Here is a 13,966-nt window from a genome sequence, read left to right as displayed (position 1 = left end):
AGTGCAAAAATGCCCTCCACTCGGGAGCGGTTGGGAGAAACGGTACCAGCGGGCCGGGGGCTGCGGGGAGGCACGGGCAACTGCACAGCCCCGAGCGCCTGCCTCCATGTTGGGGAAACTCCGGTGCCCCGCGCAGCCTCGTGCTGCCCGCGCACCCCCGTGCTGCCCGCGCACCGCGGCTCTGCACGCCCCAGGCCCGGGTTACCCGCTCCGGACCGCACCGCCGGTAAGGCGCTGCCGGGGGCTGCCTGGACTGTCCGAGTGCTGAAGCTTCCCTCTGTGCTCCAGGTCTCTCTATGAAGAGCTTCTATTTCAACATCAGCATCGTTACTCATTTTCGGCTGAAATTTGCTTTCTGCCTCAAAGAATAGTTTTTCTCTACTTTTGAAGAAATATCCCTCCTCCCGCACCCGCCCAAAACACACACACTCCTAAAACTGAGTTCTTTGTTTTGTTAAAGCCAACACTTTCCAAAGTGTTCAAGGGCACTTTTTTTTTTTTGCATTTGTAACATCAAGCCTAATTAAGAATCCTTGGGTGACCTATTCACGATCTAGTATCATCGCTTCAACTATTCCATGGAAAATACTGAACTCGGTGCATGTGAGGGCATCACGAAACTACAGAGCCTTCCAAGAGCTCGAACCCAGCACTTGAATTAAATAGTGGTGGAGCTGAAAAAGCATTCTGGGTACTGATGTGCAAATGAGCGCACCAAGCTTCCAACTTCCAAAATGCAATATTACATTAACACTTAAGGCCACGCAGTGCCCTCAGCCCATACGCCAGATTTCTACTGCTTTTGATAGGTGCTGTTTGTCTACTCTGCAGGCAGAATATTACCGGTAGCTTGTTATTACTGCATTATGTATGCACACACCCTGATATGAACATACATGTTTAGAAATTTGAGGTGGTTTGAGCAGTACCAATGCTGACAAACCCAGCTCAAACACAGCGTATTATAGAGATACTAACTACAGCGTTCACATTCTGTAAGTCTGTCTGTGTGCCACAGACCCAAGAGCTGTAGTTGCTACAGTGAGGAAGATGACTATATTTAAACATAGTAGCCAGGCTGCATGCACACACACAGAGCAGTTAAAAAATCTGAAATTTGCTTATCTTTCCTAGTGGCTTTGGTCAGTTGTGTGCCTTTCCCCCAGTGGTTTATTAATTTGCTTTCTTTTAGTCCCCAGCCTCCTGACACGGTTCCTGCTTCCTATTTCAGTTCCCTCCTTGCCTGTTCTTTGTCTCTCCTCTAGGCAGGGGGAGGGGGGTCCTGCCACTCTCACTGCACTTTCCTCAGAACTTTCTCCAGTTGCCATGGAATGTTCTGGTTTCAGCTTCCAGCCCTCCTGTTTAAAAGGCACCATCCAACACACCCTGCCTGCTTCTTTAGGTAAAAGCTAAGTATTCATCCCAAAGCATGGCTGTTTCTTGGCAAGTGACCCGTTCACACTTGCCATGAGGATGCCCGATCAGCATGCTGGGAGCTCACATTCTGCAGAGCTGCTGGATGCTGGTTAAAGATGACTGCCCACACCTTGCACTCCCAAGGAAACCACAAGGGACCAATATAGCCATTCACCTTAGCTCCCCAGCGCTCTGACACGGTAATGGCTGGATCTCCCCTTTTAGTGCTTCCACTCTTACTGTACTGGCCTCCCTCACCTTACAGCTTCACCCACACATTGAAAGGACCACTCCTTAGAACTTCTGGTCCCAAACTCACCCTGTCTCAGAATGTGAGGCTATCTAAGTAGTCATTCAACTCACGTTTGTTACATGGTAGCCAGATTTATTCTATTTACAAATAAACAGTTTGTGCCATAATGAGACAAAAACTGGCTCATCAGTATAAACAGACTTGGAAGATGAAATTCCCTAAATTTAATGTGATGCCTAATTGTGATTTCCCCATAGTTAACTATGTAAGTGTACAGGTATAATTACCCTTGAACTCACTTATCATCACAACTAGCTAGTTACTGTCTTGAAGACAAAGTTCCAGATGATGTGAAAGTTTTAAATCTGAATTTTTAAATTTACATTTTCAGTATACAGGATTTCCTCTCCTTTCCAGATGATTCCTAATCTATTTTCTCTGACATCTTCTGCACTGGGATCTGCTGAACTTCTTTTGAATTCATCTCTCTTTTAAATAAAGGCATTTTCCTCAGCTACTTTATTCAGCTTCTCACTATTTCCTGCCTCACTTCTGCTCATGGGAATTCCTGAGCTGTCCCTAAATGTTTTGCAGCTGTCTGGTGTCTGCTGAAGCACTTTGATTGGTATTTCCATAGTATTAAAAATCCTCTTTTGCTCTGAACATGTGTGTACCATTTGGGACTGTACACTGTACACTGCTCGCTTCACTGCAGATCAATTGCTACTGGCTTTACTCAGAAGTGCAGACCTTAAATTGGTCTGCAAATACAGGAGGTAACAAAAGACTGTGTTACAGTCGAATCTACTCAAACATATTTGGGTATATGTTAATTGGACTTGAGTCATACCTATTTGTTGAACATTCTCAGCTCAGGAACTGGTGCAGGTCTTGAGGCTACTGAAATCTTTCAGACTACTCTCCATTATTATACTCTTTAAGAAGGTTAGTCACTACTTCACATGGATTATAATATGAGCAGAAACATTTCTGCATAGCACTTGTGCCAGCTAATTCAGTCATATGAACCGTTTCCTTTTTATGTGTGTTCCACAGAAATATATATAACATTGCACATTTCACGCCATGGCACACTTGCAATTTCAGTTAGTAGCTGTCAGGTTTTTTGAGCTTTCACTGGAATTTTAATTAACTGCAACCGATCTAACAAGCAATTAATTCAGCATTCATTACTTGTTAGGTTGATTATTACTTAAATTTAGTTTTTAAAGCTTGCTCTATTTCTTGTTGAGAATCATCCCAAGAGAATGCTAACTCTAGCAGCAAGGATTCGCAGACTTGGAGACAGCACGATTTCCTCTGTAATCCAGACGTGGGTTAGTGATTTGTCAGCTTTCTCCTCTAGAAGCATATGAACAACTCTTGTTTAAAAATACCTAGGGTTCTCATAAAAAAAAAAAAAAGTGCTAATAGGGAGGTACATGATGCTACGAAAATTATGCAGAAAGAGTTATTTTAAAAAGGGAAAACTGCACTGTTTGCTTTTCTTCTTTTTGATCACTCTCCTCACTGCACTCGTGCTGTGTAGTCCATCTGTTGCATAGCAATCCACGACAAAGTCTGGGGAGCTGATGCTAAACTACAGAACTTTTTGTTGTTAAACTAATTTAACACAGTCTTGAAAGCCAACCTTTGATACTTAATCTCCCTTTTGTTCCCCTCATTTCTTCACTCTGCCCAGTTTAACTTATTCTAGATTGCCTGAAACCAAAGCAACCTGAGCCATTCAAAACAAGATTGCCACATTAAGGATCTGGTCAAAATGGGAATACAACCAAGGATTCCATCTAATCCACACCCCATGAATTAGGCATCCATGCCTAACTAAGCAAACCTGACAGACAACTTTCTCTTGTAAAACATACATTACAATACAATGCAGGCAAGTAGCAAATGTTTGGTATTTACAGATTAATATCTAAACTACTGCGCTATCCCGAGAAAGACAACTTCTCCATAAATACTAAGCAAACTAGCATAAATGAGTTAATCCAGAAAGACAGCTAAGAACGGATGACCTGTATTTCTACAACTTTCAAAAGATACACAACTTTCTGTCTATTGCCTCAACAGTCAATTAAGATGTGAATTGCATCAACCGAATTCCAGGGTTGCTTCACCTCAGGCAATCAGTATTATGGTTCCATTGAAGCAGGGATCCTCAAACTGTGGCCGGCGGGCCGGATACGGCCCCCCACCCAGGGTCCTCAATCCAGCCCCCCGTATTTACAGAAACCCCCACCCCACCCCCGCGGGGGTTGGGGGGGAAACCAAGCAGCCGCAGATGACTTATTGCCACTTCATCTGTGCGCCGGCCCCCTGTTTAAAAAGTTTGAGGACTCCTGCATTGAAGGCTCAGTATTAGGATCTCAAAAATCTTACATTTGATAGCGGGTTCTCAAAATCTCTTTTGTCCAAACCGGTGTGATAGTCATCAGCTCATTATAACCACCTTAAAAAGGTTTGTCGCCCCTTCAGCATGAGCAGTTCTTCCCTAAAGTACAATAATAGGGTTAATTGGCATTAGTATCAAAGTACAATTGGGGAGGGGGGGGAAGGGCAAATTTACAAAATTGTTACTATTGGAAAAAAAAACAACCCACAAAAAACCAACAAACCCTAACGGGGAAACCACCTTAACAGATTCTCTATATGCCTTTTACAGTTCCATGGCCATAATTCTTAAAATCCTAAGTACTCAGGTTGAGGTTATCATTTGATACAGATTGTTTTTCACTGGGCTGGTGATAATTTCTGAGACGGTATGAAATTTCAAGAGCCTTGTTTCACCTGATTTAATTAAATCATGATTTAATTTCCTCCCTGTCATTCCACCTTTTGTAAACTGTGCAGAAATCCCACCACTAAGCCAGAAACGTAGTGCCTAGCAAGCCCACAAACACACACGTAGCATTACTGCAGCTGTTTGCCAGTATATTCCACAGCTTCTGTGATAAGGTGAATTACCAAAACCGCAAGTGCTGTACTACCAGAGTGGCTCAAACTAAAATGACCTTCTCAGTGCACTGTGAATAGACTCAATACCTACAAGTATTGGAGTTGTTTATCAGAATAAAAAGGAGGAAAAGAAAAAAGGAATTAAAAAATACTTAACTAGGCAAGCATGCACTGCTTAATTTTAAGAAGGGTCTTTCTGTGATTTTAATGAAGCATACACTACACAAGTTATCATGATTCATTTCATACTCAGTTTTCCCCACATATTTTACAACGGTAAATTTTACATGGTTATCCTATTCTCAACATACTTAGTTTGCATCTCACAGAAGTAAAACTCTCACTCAACCTAAAATAATAGCTGTTTCAGAAAGATTTTCAGAATTTAGCCCATAATGAAGCAGCTTGTTTAAAATCAGTAGTTTGACAGAAAACACACTAAATGCATTAACTACTCAGCTCTCCTACTGAAGTGATCTACAGTTATCATACTCACAGGGCAGTGCTACGGAAACATGAAAGTTTCAATCATTCTGCGGCAACTGCACATTCCTGTTGTGCAAAAATAAAACTGAGGCACAAGTAAAGGAAATGACTTGTTCAAAATCAATGAATCAGCAAGACCAGTGTGTAGAATATGGATTTCTGAAACTCATTTTTGCTACAGCACTCCATCATTCAGATCTTGCTAATGAGGTATGTGCCATTTCAGTCACATTCCTGTCATTGTAGCTTGATGAAACAAACATTCCTGTTTTTTCCAATCACTGATTCCATACTGTGTCATGTTTCTTAATTGCTTGATCAAACCATCTTTATTTCAGATGCAGCTTTCCTGCATTTTCTAAACACCCTATGGCATGTTGCTTTCCTTACTAAAAATATTAGAAAAGTGCTTATGTTACATACTTTCAGTTTATCAGTTTGTAATTCATATGAGTACTTGATAATTAGTTTTTTCCCCTCCATATCTGAATCTTTATTCTGTGTTGCCTGACATAGTATGCAGTTGGGTGCCTGAGAGATTGACTCTGCAAATGTTGTGTAGGTTACAACCTTTGGAAATATACCCTTGAATCTTGCAGTTTATCTAGACTTCTTAAATGGAATTCTCTCAATTTAAAAAACATACATATACATTTTAATTAAAAAACCAGCAATTCACATACTCCATCTTTCATCAGTGCCCACTATAAAGCTCAATTAACCTTTTGAGTAGATCTCAGTCTTTTGCATCTCCTTTCATTTTCTTTCAGGTTCCACTGGAGACTTTTTCCTCTTCTGACATTATATCCAATTTTCTATGAAAATTTACCTTGATTTTTCCTTTCTCTGCCTGCCTTTTTTATTATTTTAATAAACTTTTTATCATTTGCACTCCATTTTCCAGTTTTGACTGCTGTCCCCAGAGGACATCATTTATCAATTCCCAATGATACACCTTTCAGTCACTTTCCCAGTTCTCACACCTAACTTCCCATGGTCATAACCACACTGTTATCCAAGTACCACAATACATAAAGCATCTTTATGTTGAAAAATTCACAACTGTCATCACATAAAATAATTAGACTCTATTCATAACCCGGAAGCAATGTCTATTGAACAAGCCTTTCTGAAGCTTAAAAGAGGGTGCTGCTATAAAGTAATATGAAGTACTTTAAATATTCTAACCAATTAGAAAGTGTTAATTTGGCTAGAAAAAAAAATCAGACAAATTACTTTTATTATTTAAACTCTTACTCCTTTCAGGTAATTAAGCACAATACTCAACACTGAGAGAAATTTTTAGGTGCTTAAATTCCCTGTGGGATCTTTGCTTGAGTAACTTTCTGGGGGAAAAAAAAAAGGGATTTAAGAGCATATACTGAGCAGTTGTGCATTAAGAAAACTATGAATAGCTAAACAAAGAAAACAAAAAACCACCCACTAACTACATTTTCAAACCATGTATTTAATTGACCTCTTTGTTCATTCATCCCACACTTGGAAAAATAATTTTTACTTAGACTCAATACATGGGATTTGGAGTGAGTTTGTAAGAACAAGTTCTGAAGTTAACCATCATCTACTGCAAAAATAGAGGTGGCCTTAAACCCTGATTTGAGCATTCAGAATCTGCGTTTTTCTCAGATTTTTCTCCTGTTACTAATACAGACCACAAACACAGACTGATTGTATGGCCAAATTCAGCTGAGGCATAAACAAGTCCCATTCCACCTGAAGTAAGTAGGAGTAAAATTATACCATGACCAAATCTGCTACATCCTATGTTGAAAACAGATATTGTTCACAATGAGTAATTAGAACACCATAAACAAATATGCAGTGGTAGGTGCATTTATATTTACCCCAGCTTAGATGAGCTAATATTACCAGGAATAGGAATCCCATTTTATTTGATATTCGATTTTAGTAAGCTTATATTCACAGTTCCTATCATAAAGTTTATGACATTAAAGGCTGCTTTCTTGATTAAGATAAGACAAGCAGGATATAGCAGAGGCAGAAAGAGATAGCAAATAGCGTGATTTCCATTGCAGTAGTACGCACTCCCTCTCTCTTTTTTAACTGTAAATTGAGGAAGACTTAAGGATCTGTAACAATTCTATTACCGGAATTGTTATAAGGTCAGTTAAATTTCATCAATTGTATGACACTCAGAATACTGTCTGAAGACATGGCAGGTGGTTTTGAAGTGTCATTATAACCAGTTTGGGCCCAGGAAAGTATATTTTTTAAAACAAAACATGTTAAATTTTACATTTAAACATCATATAAAAACAGACTTTGTAATAAATTGAGACAGAAGGGCCTTCTGGGAAATGTTACTGAATATGGACAAAAAGGTGTCTATAAATGATTCAAATTCAGACAAAATATGACAGGGGAATAAACTTGGAGACTCTAATATAAAAAAAAACTTTAAAAAAATAGATTTCCTTATGTAAAAAAAAAAGTTTTTTTTCCAAATCCAACTATTTGGCTTCTTGTGATACTGTCTAAAGCTGGAGGTACTCGGTTCTTAAAGTTTGAAGGGCATCAGTAAAAAAAAATCCTTAATTTAATTAGCTTGCATTCAAGGGATGGTTACAGATACCCCTGAGGCAAAGTGGCATTGCCTAGGCTCAGCTGAAAGGAGCCGTGAGAAAGCTTCGGTATGGAAGTCCTGGTTTTATAAAGCATCGGCTAAAGAAGGCTCTCCTACGGGCAGCTTAGCAGCTCTAACCAGTTCAGCAGGGCTGTGGGATCCACACGCACATCTACACACCTGGTGGTGAGCAGTACTGCAAGGACTACAAGGAAGACCAGGGCAGACAGAAGCAGGTCTCCGCGAAGGTCGAAGCGCCAGGTCCAGTTTCACCAGAGTGAAAGGCACAACAGGCCAGCTCCCCTCAGGGACGCCAGCGCCCATGGCTCCGTGCGCAGGCCTGCTCACACACCTGCCTCTCCTCCCCCCGCCGCACCTCACACACGGTTTCTCTCACAGACGCCCAGAACCTCAGCCTCACCGGCTGTCACGCTCGCTCCCAGCCCTACAGCCTCTCTCACAGACCAGTACCTCTGCCTCACACGACCCGTTTCCCTCCCCGCACCCCCCAGCCTGCCACCTGCCACCGAGCGCAGCCGGCCCATGCCCACTCCCCACAGCTGCCTCAGTCTCGCTCGCTCACGCTTCCCTGCTCGCATGCCCTCACACTTTCGTGCTCTGCCTTGTCCCCCTCTTCCCTCGCTTTCATACTCTTCCCCTCGCTTTTCTACCCCTCGCCCCCGGCGCCACAGACCGCTGCTGTGAGGCGGCCGCGCAGGGGGCGCTGCGGCGGCCCCTGCCCGGTCAGCGCGCGAGCTGCCCGCCGCTTTCCCGCCCGCCGCTGAGGCGCGCTCCCGCCGCTTCTCGCGAGCGCTGGTCTCGCTCCCGCGAGCGGCCGCCGTGCGCCTGCGCGCTGCCGGGCCGGCCGGGCCTGAGGACGGGGCTGGTTCCGCGGTGGGCTCTGGGGCCTCCAGCCGCCAAGATGAGCGGCACGCTGGCGAAGATCGCGGAGATCGAGGCTGAGGTAACGCGTCGGCCTCGTCCCTGGCTGGGACCGGGCGAGGCACGAAGCGCCAGGCGGGGCAGCAGCGGTGCCTTCCCGTGAGGGGACGGTGCGGCCCGGCAGAGCCTCTCCCGGTGGTGAGTCCTCGGTTCCGTGCTCTTGCAGATGGCGCGGACGCAGAAGAACAAGGCCACGGCTCACCACCTGGGGCTGCTGAAGGCCCGCTTGGCCAAGCTGCGCCGGGAGCTCATCACCCCTAAGGGCGGCGGCGGCGGCGGCCCCGGGGAAGGTGCGTTGTTCCGCGGGAAGGCGCCGGCCGCCTCCGCAGAAGCGGCCGCTCCTCACGGCCGGCGTGCGGGGTGTGTGAGGGAAATCGATCTGACAGGGGTGGCCCTTCTCCGCTTAAATTTTGGCAGACTGCTGAATAATTCGGAGCAACCTCATTCTCTCTTCTCGTCCTCCTCTCCTCTCGTCCTCCTCGGTGCAGGACCTTAGCCGTGGTGTGCGGCCTGTCCCAGGGCTTTGGGGTGGAGCCTGTCCTGAACCATAAATGAAGGAGCTTCTGCATTTTGGCTAATATAACCTTGTATTTCCAGAACTCTTAGGAGTTCTACAAGAAGCATCGTGCAGCAGCCACCTGTTTTTATATATAAAGGTGTGAATTTTCTAAGCTGCAGTGCTTAAAGAGAATGCTATATCTGTACTCAAGTATTGCCCACTGGGAAGCCTTGTAGCTCACACTGCAGTGACAGGTAAACACCTTGGTGTGTTGTACAGACAAAGGGGTGCAAGACAATGTAGGTTGTGAACTCACTGTTTCATACTTTCATCCTCCTTGTAGGGAAGCTTACCTGGCTTTCAGTCGGGAAGTATTAAAAGTAATAGCAGGACTGCTGTCCAGAACCTTAAAAGATAGAAAATGTCCATCTTCAAGTGAATATTTTTGCTCCTTATTTTCAGGTTTTGATGTTGCAAAGACAGGTGATGCCAGAATTGGCTTTGTGGGTTTTCCGTCAGTGGGGAAATCTACTCTTCTAAGTAATCTTGCTGGTGTGTACTCTGAAGTGGCAGCATATGAATTCACTACACTAACCACCGTGCCTGGAGTCATTAGATACAAAGGAGCAAAGATACAGGTGCGATCTTTTTTGGTTTGTTGAGGATAAATTGGTATATATAGATGCAGTGGTGTTACGGCTGAATGATGTAGCATGACGTTAGTAGGTTAGAAATGACATGTAAAAGTGCTTGAGAATATAGTGGAAATGTTTCCATGAGGTACTGATTTTACCCTGCCTTTCACTTTGCTCTGGGAAGAAGTTCCAGTTCTCATATTCTTTGAGATGATCTGTTCCACTGTACCAATAGGGCACATGGGGTAGTACAATATATGAATCAAAACGGAAACAGTTTTGCCATATTTTATTCAGATTTGCGGTAGAGTCAGTGGTTTAAGAAAAAGGTAAAAGTAGGATATGTTGTTTTCTCCATGAAGAAAAATACTTTTCTCATGAGTTACCTTCTTTCCTCTGAACAAATAGCTACTTGATCTCCCAGGAATTATTGAAGGTGCCAAGGATGGTAAAGGCCGAGGACGGCAAGTCATTGCAGGTGAGTATATTAGAGCTGGAGGCAGCATCCTATCAGTGGTTCACAGCTGTAATACAGCTTATGAGAATGAATGGTTGAATCACTGTTTCTGCTGTCTATAAAAAGCTGAATTGTATGCTGGAGTTGAGCTGCCTGCTGTGAAGCAGTAGCTGCTTTCGTTCTGTTTTCAGTTTTGGCTTTATGCATTTGCTGAGTTCGTGCTCTGCATTGACACTGCAATGAAAGTATATTACCAAGTTTGAAGGCAGATGTGATGCCATAGTAAACAAGGCTGCTGTCTTCATTTCTTTGCCTAGCTTATTCTCATCAGTCTGGGGTCTGAATGTAGACAGGAAGGAGGATTTTTACAGCCTCTGTGATTTTTAGAACATGTAAGGATCTGTGTATCAGTGATGCTTGGCCAGCACTACAAATTTCAGTCTTGTGCTGAAATTTAAAAATAAGCAATGTGCTGGCCTTCAGGGTTTGAATATTGTCATCGGTCCACTGAGCCATATTTTGTGTTGTTTTGACTCAAATTGTGGGAGCATACTTTTTTGAGAGATTGCTTTCTTTTTCTGATTCTTAGTTGCTCGAACCTGTAATCTTATTCTGATTGTTCTGGATGTGCTGAAACCACTTGGTCACAAAAAAATCATAGAGAATGAACTGGAGGGATTTGGAATTCGTCTGAATAGCAAGCCCCCCAATATTGGCTTTAAAAAAAAGGATAAAGGAGGCATTAATCTTACAGCCACAGTAAGTTGGAAGTTTTCTTTAACCAAAATTAAAAAAATACTGTTTGAAGAAAGAGGCATTTGCAGTTAATGGTATGCCTGGGACCATTCCTGTGCTGCGACTTTAGAAGCTGAACTGCTTGTTATACTGTGCTGTAGTCAGCTGCTTTTCTGGGATGCTATCCATACCTGTCGTGGGAGCCCTGACCCACCTCCTTGACCTCAAATCAGAGGCTCGGTCGCTTTCCAACAGTTAGAAGTTCCAAGGCCTAAAGGAGAGTGTGCAAAAACTGCCTCGTGTTAAAGTGTTCTTCTGGAGAAGATTGCTCAGAGTTCCCGGCCTTTTGACCTGGACTACTCCTCATTTCCCATTTACCACTGAATCTTTAAAAGTGTAAAAGTAGCCGGAGTTACCAAAAACCAGAACTCTGCTCTGGGATCTAAGTATTTAACATGTAGTTGTCTGGGCACTGAACTAGTAGATATGTGGGTTTGCTTTGCAACTGGTCCCAGATTGACAGGAAACACCTGAAATGTCTGATTGCAGCCATCAGTGTGGCATTAGTGTAAAGAAAGCTGTTAAGATTTAAATGTTTTCCCTCTCCTGAGGCTAACTGCATAAAATAATAAAGTCCAGTAACTTACCATGCAGTGATTTCCAGGTGATATGACATGATTTGACTGTAAACTCTTCCATTCCTTAATACTGTGTCTACGTACAGTGTCCTCAGAGTGAGCTGGATACTGAAACAGTGAAGAGCATCTTAGCAGAGTATAAAATTCACAATGCTGATGTCACACTGCGCAGCGACGCCACTGCTGATGACCTAATTGACGTTGTTGAAGGGAACAGGTACTGTTGGGACCCTGGCTTTGACATACCTGCAGTTTATATGACAAAGAAGTGTCTCTCAGCTTTGCTTCCCACAGAAGCTAAGCTAGCAATGTGGTATCAACATAGGGATATCCTTTTGAAAACGTGATTTTTTTTTTTCTTTCTAATGAAGGTATTAGTGTACAGCTGCTAGGCTGCTGTAATGGTATTTCCTTTTCTTTGCAGGGTTTACATCCCATGCATTTATGTCCTAAACAAAATTGACCAAATTTCCATTGAGGAACTAGATATTATTTACAAAGTACCCCACTGTGTACCAATATCTGCTCATCATCGCTGGAACTTCGATGATCTGCTGGAGAAAATTTGGGACTACTTGAAGCTAGTTCGAATGTGAGTCCCAGTTGCTGCCTTCTGTGGAGTTAAGCATAAGGCTGAGACTGAAGAATGTTTCAGGAATGGATGAATGATGATTATTTTATAATGGTTTTCTACTAGCTTAGAACTCTTAGCTTTCAAATGATGGTATCTTAAACATACTGATAAATGTTTACTCGTAAATTGTGAATTGTGCTCCTCTTGTCTGTTGTGTGACGAACAGAATTTCTTAATAGTCACAAGTGCTGTTTTGAACTTGTAGGGGAATTAAATGAGGGCCTTGTGAAACCAAGTCCAAAGTACATCCTAAAAAAATGGCAAAAATGTGGAATTCCAACCAAACTTTGTGCAAAGTGGTGTATTTCAGAGGTGGTTCTTTTTTTAGCCTGCCCTGCATTCAGCCCTCTTAACAGAACTGAATTTAGTTCTTCATGTAGCATTTCAGATATTTTTACTATAAATTATTTTAGGTTTACTTCATACTTCTAATGCATTTCTTTGGACAAATTTATGATTGAATCTATTAATACTCATAATTCAGTAACTGTAGGCTTGTAAACTTACATCTCTCTACATGTGACAATATAAAATCTATAGACTTTGTCAGTTTTATTCCTAATATATATTGAGTTTTTCACAGAAAAAAAAAATCACAAGTCAGAACCATTATGCTGTAGATGTTCTTTTCCATCAGCCCATTCCATTCCTGTTTCATTGTCTTTTAAGCAGCTACAGAAAGCTCACTAGGTGATAAAACCTTTGCAGTTACAAGGGAGAACCTGCTGCAGCCATTGGCTACTCAGATGCAGCTTAAGAACACCAAACAATTTACAGACTGTCTGTCATCACTGGAGTAGTGGAACTTGGCACAGGCACCTAGGGATGACAGTGCAAATGGCCTATGAAATTTCATGATGGGTTGGAAGAGAAAAGGAGGTGTTGGTATTGACTGAATGTTCCATCTGCATTACAGCTACACCAAACCTAAAGGGCAGCTCCCAGACTACACCTCGCCTGTGGTACTACCTTACTGCAAGACCACAGTGGAGGATTTTTGCATGAAGATCCATAAAAATCTCATTAAGGACTTTAAATAGTAAGTATTATTATAAAATAATAATTTATAGAGAATAGTAACTAATCTTTCTCCTGGTTATTACTTCATTCTCTTGTAAGAAGGGAAAACAGGATTTGTTTTTTTTTTTTAATGTTGAATGGAATAGATCTACCTATGGCAGTTAGTCCTGGATACATTTCCTCTATTGGAAAAATGCTTTTCTTTGTGTTTGAAAGTAGTGCTAGCTGCAGCATTACAGGCCGTTGTCCTGTATACACCAGTACTTTGGATGACTTCATACTTTGTTTTGATCTGCTTGTACTCTGGTTCACACAGACCACTCATCCAGGTACTTGTGGGAGAATAAAAATAGCTCTTAAGCATTGCTTTCTGTATTAGCTTTGTGACAAAAATAGCTGTTCTGCTGTTTGCATATTGTATTTCTAAGCCTTTTAAAAATTATTTTTCTTCTCCTTTCAGTGCACTGGTCTGGGGTTCATCTGTTAAACACAATCCTCAGAAAGTTGGTAAAGACCATACTCTTGAAGATGAGGATGTTATTCAGATTGTGAAAAAATAAAGTTGTTCTCTCATGGTTTGCCACTGTGCCTGAAATTTGTCATTAGTTGTTAGTGGCAAAGAACAGGCTGTTTCTATAAAATCTAAGAAATGGGTAGTGGTTTGTTA

General features: G+C 42.3%; 1 protein-coding gene across 1 annotated transcript; it reads left to right on the top strand.

Moving 5' to 3' along the window:
• Positions 1 to 8,567: 8,567 nt before the first annotated feature.
• On the top strand, positions 8,568 to 13,875 carry DRG1 (developmentally regulated GTP binding protein 1). The gene is made up of 9 exons (XM_040604910.1): positions 8,568 to 8,703; positions 8,848 to 8,971; positions 9,643 to 9,818; positions 10,224 to 10,293; positions 10,862 to 11,031; positions 11,732 to 11,862; positions 12,070 to 12,237; positions 13,196 to 13,318; positions 13,760 to 13,875. The coding sequence occupies exons 1-9, from the start codon at positions 8,662 to 8,664 to the stop codon at positions 13,857 to 13,859; spliced, it is 1,104 nt and encodes a 367-aa protein (XP_040460844.1). The 5' UTR covers positions 8,568 to 8,661; the 3' UTR covers positions 13,860 to 13,875.
• The last annotated feature ends 91 nt before the right edge of the window (positions 13,876 to 13,966 follow it).

Source organism: Falco naumanni, chromosome 1 (assembly GCF_017639655.2).
Source record: "Falco naumanni isolate bFalNau1 chromosome 1, bFalNau1.pat, whole genome shotgun sequence".
In the NCBI taxonomy this organism is placed as follows: Eukaryota; Metazoa; Chordata; class Aves; order Falconiformes; family Falconidae; genus Falco; species Falco naumanni.
Note: the sequence above shows the minus strand (reverse complement) of the source record. Positions and strands in the feature narration are given on the sequence as shown.